Source organism: Leuresthes tenuis, unplaced genomic scaffold (assembly GCF_036924035.1).
Source record: "Leuresthes tenuis unplaced genomic scaffold, fLeuTen1.0.hap1 SCAF_21, whole genome shotgun sequence".
NCBI classification, from domain to species: domain Eukaryota; kingdom Metazoa; phylum Chordata; class Actinopteri; order Atheriniformes; family Atherinopsidae; genus Leuresthes; species Leuresthes tenuis.
The window spans coordinates 11,381,206-11,387,325 of NW_027325375.1; the positions used below are offsets into that span (position 1 = coordinate 11,381,206).

General features: G+C 36.7%; 1 protein-coding gene across 1 annotated transcript; it reads left to right on the top strand.

Annotated features, from left to right (window-relative positions):
* The first annotated feature begins 3,553 nt into the window (after nucleotides 1-3,553).
* Nucleotides 3,554-5,695, top strand: ponzr2 (plac8 onzin related protein 2). Its single transcript, XM_072374660.1, has 3 exons — nucleotides 3,554-3,703; nucleotides 4,910-5,067; nucleotides 5,415-5,695. The coding sequence occupies exons 1-3, from the start codon at nucleotides 3,598-3,600 to the stop codon at nucleotides 5,535-5,537; spliced, it is 387 nt and encodes a 128-aa protein (XP_072230761.1). The 5' UTR covers nucleotides 3,554-3,597; the 3' UTR covers nucleotides 5,538-5,695.
* Nucleotides 5,696-6,120: the final 425 nt, after the last annotated feature.

Here is a 6,120-nt window from a genome sequence, read left to right on the forward strand (position 1 = left end):
TGCACACAGAGATGATCAGGGGCTTGTTAGAAAGATCTTAAGCTGTTGTTTAACCAGCAAAAAACAGCAAGTAACTAACTTTAACCACCAACTATGATGCTGTGAAGACGGGATAGAAATTGGGGGCGCACACGCTCAATGCACGTCACGAGGAATAATATGAGGACAATTACACAAATAAAGTTACTCACCAAGAAGCCACCCATCGCGCACAGTGCCAGCTTGTAGTCTGTTCCCAACAATTCTGTTACTCAGAATATATGAGTCGTGCGTTGAACCAGGCCACCCCCACAAAGCATTTGCGCATCACAAATGATCTGTACATTGATGGAATGAAAATGTTTCCTGTTGATATACAAATTCATCATGTGATGGGCTTTTATAGCTCTATGTGTGCAGTCGATAGCTCCGATTACGTTAGGAAAACCAGCTCTCGCTTCAAATTGCGCTTCAATGTTGGCCTGTTCAAGTGCATTGTGGGAATTTGATATACCTCCTGAGATGCAGATAATTCCGTCTCACTCAGCTGGCATGACTCAGCTCAGGGTCGACTGGCACAGTCCCAGTCGGTTGGCCAGCTCCCTCTGGAATGCCCCGGTTGCTTAAACCTGCACAAGCAGCGCACGGCTCCTCGCTGTGTTGCGCTCCAACGCCGGCCGCAGCTCTGCCACAGTTCCAGGAGGATTGCCCTCAAAACGGCTGATGAGCCAGTTGCCATCATGTGCCAGCAAATCCTCTCAGTCTCTTAAAACACGCTATTTTCTAATTGCACTTCTTCTAATACCGCTAAAGCTGCCATTGTTTTAAAGGTATGCACTGCAACACTTTGCGCATGCTTTTATATACACTTGTGTAATTGCAGACACGTGTATTAATTGTTCGTGTGTCTCAGATGTGCACATCACTCAGTCTGAGGACAAATTGTGTTCACATTTATTTATTATAACAGTTTCCCAACATCACCTGTAAGTGTCGCCAAAGAAACAACAGCGGTAGAAAAGTGCGTACAACAGCCCTGCAATTTGCGTGAGGCACCGCACATTTCCACGGTCATTTCGCTCTTGATACATCTGATCGTTGACGTGAAAAAGTATGTACGCCACCCTTTGTACATGAGGCCCCTGGTGTTTTTAATAATGATTTATAATGATTTAAAATTCACCACTGTGAAATAATCAGTGTAATGCTTTAAAGCTTTACTTTTCAATATTCACTCCCTTTCTCATTCATACCCCAGCTTATTTACCTACTCATAACGTATTGTCATTTGAGACTGAATGTTGTGTTTGCAAAAGTAGCAACTTGACACTAATATATTTTATGTCCTATGCTGGACAATAAAAATGAGATGAATGAGACAGAAAATCAGAAATAACATGCTTTGAGAACTACTCAGAAAGGTTCAGTGCTGGCAGGCCCCAACCAGAAATGCTCTTCCTAAAAAGTACCAGACAACAGGTCATCCAACTGAAATGTTCATATATGTATTAGTTGTTACCCCTAAATACGACTCGTAATTCTGTCCTGTAGAATATTATCCCTACAAGTCCCACAAGGGAAATAATCCCATATAAGCATGTCCACATTGGAACTGACATCACTGACAAGTTTATCAATTGATAAAGTTTTCATAAACAGGAAGGAGGGTGGTAACAATGAACTAAAGGACAGATAGATGTCAGTTCCAATTCTAGTTAAGACACACATTGCCCTAGCAAGTATACTCTTTAAACTATACTTTGGATGCCAGATTTTACATCACATGAAAGCAGATAGACTTCATTTTTTTCACGTCTCTGTTGTTTTGTGTGGTCGCACCCTCGGTTTCAATCCGCTGCCAGTAAGACTGAATACCTCTTTGTTGGAAAAACTGTTACAGGTTGAACCAGTAAGTCCAGTTTTTTCTCTCTCAAGTGACGAAGGCAGCTATTTCTAAAATGACTAAAGGAATGATTTTCCAGTGCTAAAAAAGGATCAACACAGACGTCTCTTCCCATCAAAGACAAAGGTGAGATGCCTTTATTTGTTAAATAAATTTTTTGTGTTGCGTTTAGCTAGGAGGACATTAATACATAAATCATTGTACAAGATAAATACATATGCTGGAAATATAATTTTCACAGAGGACACAACACATAAGGATTTATGTGTTATGTGAGTCTGTTGATTACCAACATTTTGTATTGTTTATTTCTGTCAAACCTAAAAATTATAATAAAATGTTTCCACAGTATACTTTTCTGTATATAATCACAAATACACAATTACAAATTAATAATAATATGCATGTTTGAGATGATCAAAAAGGTGTAAATTGAAGCATTAGTTTCTGTTGCCCACACTTTTCATATTGATTATTACGTGCAGATTATACACTACACATAAAGAATAAACAAATAATGGGGTGAAAACAAGCCTATTTACATATTTTGCCATTCTACATTCTCTAAAGGCAGACATCTCCAATCAGTGAATGTACTTGATAGATTCTTTTTTTATCAGTTTTGTTTAAAGTTATAGATGAGGCTCCATCAAGTGTAGAGCGAGTTCATATAGCAAAAATGATTATTTTCATTATAATTTTGTGCAGTCACATTAAATATGTCCTGTAGAAAAGTTATCATTCTGGAGAGGTTCATTTTATTAAAGTACAACAAAAATAATTATATACACCAACATAGAGACACTATATGCTTTGTTATGGAGGTAACAATAACATGTTGTTGAGGTCAGAATGAACCCTATCTAGATAATGACGAAGATGCAGAAGCGTCCTCAGACAGCAGGCGCCAAATAGAGATTGGGTTTGAGCCACGTACACACTGAATGATATAGAAAGGTATAAAGAGTTGTCCCAAAACTGAGATCATTGGGAATTTCCGTGTATGCTGAAATGTACATGTCTCTGTGACGGTCTGTTTCAATAAATTCCCCATAAGAGGCTGACACGACGAGTCTGACTACTCTTTTCGCCACAACAGTTGCAAGGAAAAAGATCAGTCCACACCATTCAGCGGCAATGGTATGAAAAGATACAAACAAAAGGAACCCAGAGCATTTATACCTGAGGAGGGGGCTTTGTTCTTTGGATGTGTAATCACACCTCCAAGGGGGGGTGTGAAACAGGAGGTTAAAACAATTATGTTGTCTGGGTGTTAATCAAGAGACAAATGGTTTAAAATCATTAGTGTGTCTGGGTGAGACAAATGGTCCATGTGGATTGGAGAGTTTCTTAGCTCTGACACATAAATTTTACCATCACAGCTTATATTATATATACTTATGTTTTCTCCTATCAACTAAATTAGTACACAATGCGTTATTTAGTTTGTGTTCTTATCTTTACTTCTTTCTCTGCATTGACTTTTGTAAACTTGTTATCTTTGCTTTAAGTTTTTCTCTTTCTTAATTTTATGCTGTAACGCCCAGATCATGCAAGTTGCAGAAACAATGGAAAAGTAAAAAAAAAATAAATAAATGAAAACTTTCAACTTTATTATGCATTACTGATTATTTTACTTTTTTAATTTTCATTTGCACTTGTTGAAAAGGGCTTTAAGTTTGATTTAAGATAATACTCCTCCTTTAGAGTTCATCATGACTTCTAAAATGATAGTCACTCAGCCTCAGCCCATGATGGAAGCTCGGGACTCTGAAGAGTGGGGATCTGGGATATGTGACTGCTTTGAAGATATCCCACAGTGTGAGTGTTTGAGCTTCTGTCATATTATATTTACACCATATGCAACTGCTGGGTGATGTACTGTTCAGTGTATTATTATCACGTATCCATCCAGTTTCTTTGAAAGGCTTACTTTATAATCCCAACCAGAGAAAGGCTAACCCTCCCTCAGAGTAAATCACTGTTTAGTCAGTTTTTATTTATCTTAATTTAATATAAATAATATTAAAGATTAAAAATACTTGGAAAAGCTTGGTAGAGTACAGAGGATTATAATACGATAGTTTTCCCTTAACCTGAATTTAACCTGACACTTTATCTTGATTTGAAGCAGTAGATAGTTCTGTTGTTAAATTTTTTCAAGGAAAGACTTGACTTGTAGAAGGAAACAACTGATTCCATGATTTCCTCATAGCTTTGTATCTTAAAGCAACATGGACTGTGGGAATTTACAACACTGGTTGTGTCTGAAATCACTCACTCACAACACAGGGAAATAAATGTAGTGGAGTACAAATTGAGCTCAACAGAAAAATCTTTCGGACACTTTTGGTAATTACGTCATCGCTGTCGCACAATTAAAACGTACCACAATAATGTCGCCTCACACAATACTTGCCTGTTTACTACTGCATTTAAGTTAAATTATAGGCTTTTGATTACTGACCTGTAATTTTTATTTGTATTTTGTTTACTAATTAAGCATATTTTCATATTTTATTCTCTTGGCTCTTTAGTAACAGCAAGTTACAGTGTAATCTATTGGAATGTTTAATTATATGCTGTTTGTTTTTTTTTTTCCAATTAATGTAGGAAGCCATTTAAATTGCCTTGTTTTGAAATGTGTAATATAATAAACAATGGAATAAACTGGCTTCGTGACTGTTGTACTGCTCCACAACTCATGAATTTGTTTTCGCGCCTGTCATCCAACGGCTAACAAGAGCAATTCTCTGTAAAAAAATTAAACTAATCCGGTTAGTGACCATCGGATTTTCACTACATTTCGCAGTGAATTGTGGGGTATATTCAGTGCACTATATAGTGAACATTTATAATCACTAAGCATTCGGTCACACAACTACAAAATGGCATGGTCACTATATAGTGCACTATGTAGTGGTAAGGGAGTGATTTCAGACACACCCAGTGTCTTTGTATCACTGTATCTGTATACATCATCTTCTTCTCGTTCTGTCACTTATTTGTTATTTGTTCTTGCTGAAGGCTGTTTTGCCTTCTGGTGCTGTCCCTGCTTTGCCTGTATCACTTCCAGAGACTACGGTGAGCCTCTTTGTCTCCCCATGCTGGACATCTTTGGTGGCACAATCCCACCCATCACCATGTCCATGAGGGTCTCCATGCGGCAGCGCTATGGCATCAGAGTAAGACGTCAAAGACATTCTTGTTTTAATCTAAATAAATAATGAATTCACCTGAAAATGCTGTTTTCAGGTGAATTAATTATTCAACTGTCAGTTGCCAAAAACACAGAGAATATATAATGTGTAAAATATACAGTATGTCGATAAACGACAAACCCTAAACCTCACATTCAGATCATTAAAAGTAGCATGTTGAATCACTTTTAACCCAAAAATGTTAAAATAGAAAAACTGACAAAAAAGGAGTACTGTTAAAGTCTTTTTCAACATGATTTAGCAGTTTTTTAGCAATTCATATATTGCTTTCAGCCAACTGTCAACCTGACATTACTAATTTTCCTCTGTAGGGCTCTATGTGTATGGATTGTTTGTTCTCAACCTTCTGTACAGCTTGCACCTGGTGTCAAATGTCGAGAGAGATTAAGAGAAGAAAGATCGCAATCGTTATGGTCAGTGCCAAAAACACATGACCTCATTGTCATCAGCTGGGCTACCACATGTTTCGGTGAACCTAAATCTGAACAGCAGACTGGAGCCCCATCAACGAATCAATCTATCTATCTATCTATCTATCTATCTATCTATCTATCTATCTATCTATCTATCTATCTATCTATCTATCTATCTATCTATCTATCTTCTGTGAGGAATTTCATTCAACAGACAAAGTAATTCAAATAAAAATGTAATGTTGATCTTTTCTTTTTAAGTATTTGAACAGACACTCTTCAGAGAAAGTTCATTAACAAACAATTGTAAATCAATAAATATGAATGTCATGTACAAACCAATTATGTATAAGTTTGTGTGCAGTATAAAATGTCAAACATTTCAAATGCTGAGGCTGAAAAATCTGAATTCAATTTTAATTTGTGCCAGTATCATGGTTTTAAAAGTTGCAATAATTCTTACTTCAACCACTTTGTGTTTTTGTATTAAGGAGACCAGCTACTGTGGCTTGGAAAATTAAACATTTTCCGATTTTGCTTGATAAAGAATTTGAACTGCTCACCTAGAGTTGTAAAAAGTGCAGATTTTTAAACAAGAAAAGCT

Coding starts and splice junctions, on each gene's coding strand:
- ponzr2 (XM_072374660.1), top strand. CDS start 3,598: ATGACTTCTAAAATGATAGTCACTCAGCCTCAGCCCATGATGGAAGCT. Junction 3,704..4,909: donor CTTTGAAGATATCCCACAGT/GTGAGTGTTTGA, acceptor TTCTTGCTGAAG/GCTGTTTTGCCTTCTGGTGC. Junction 5,068..5,414: donor GGCAGCGCTATGGCATCAGA/GTAAGACGTCAA, acceptor TTTCCTCTGTAG/GGCTCTATGTGTATGGATTG.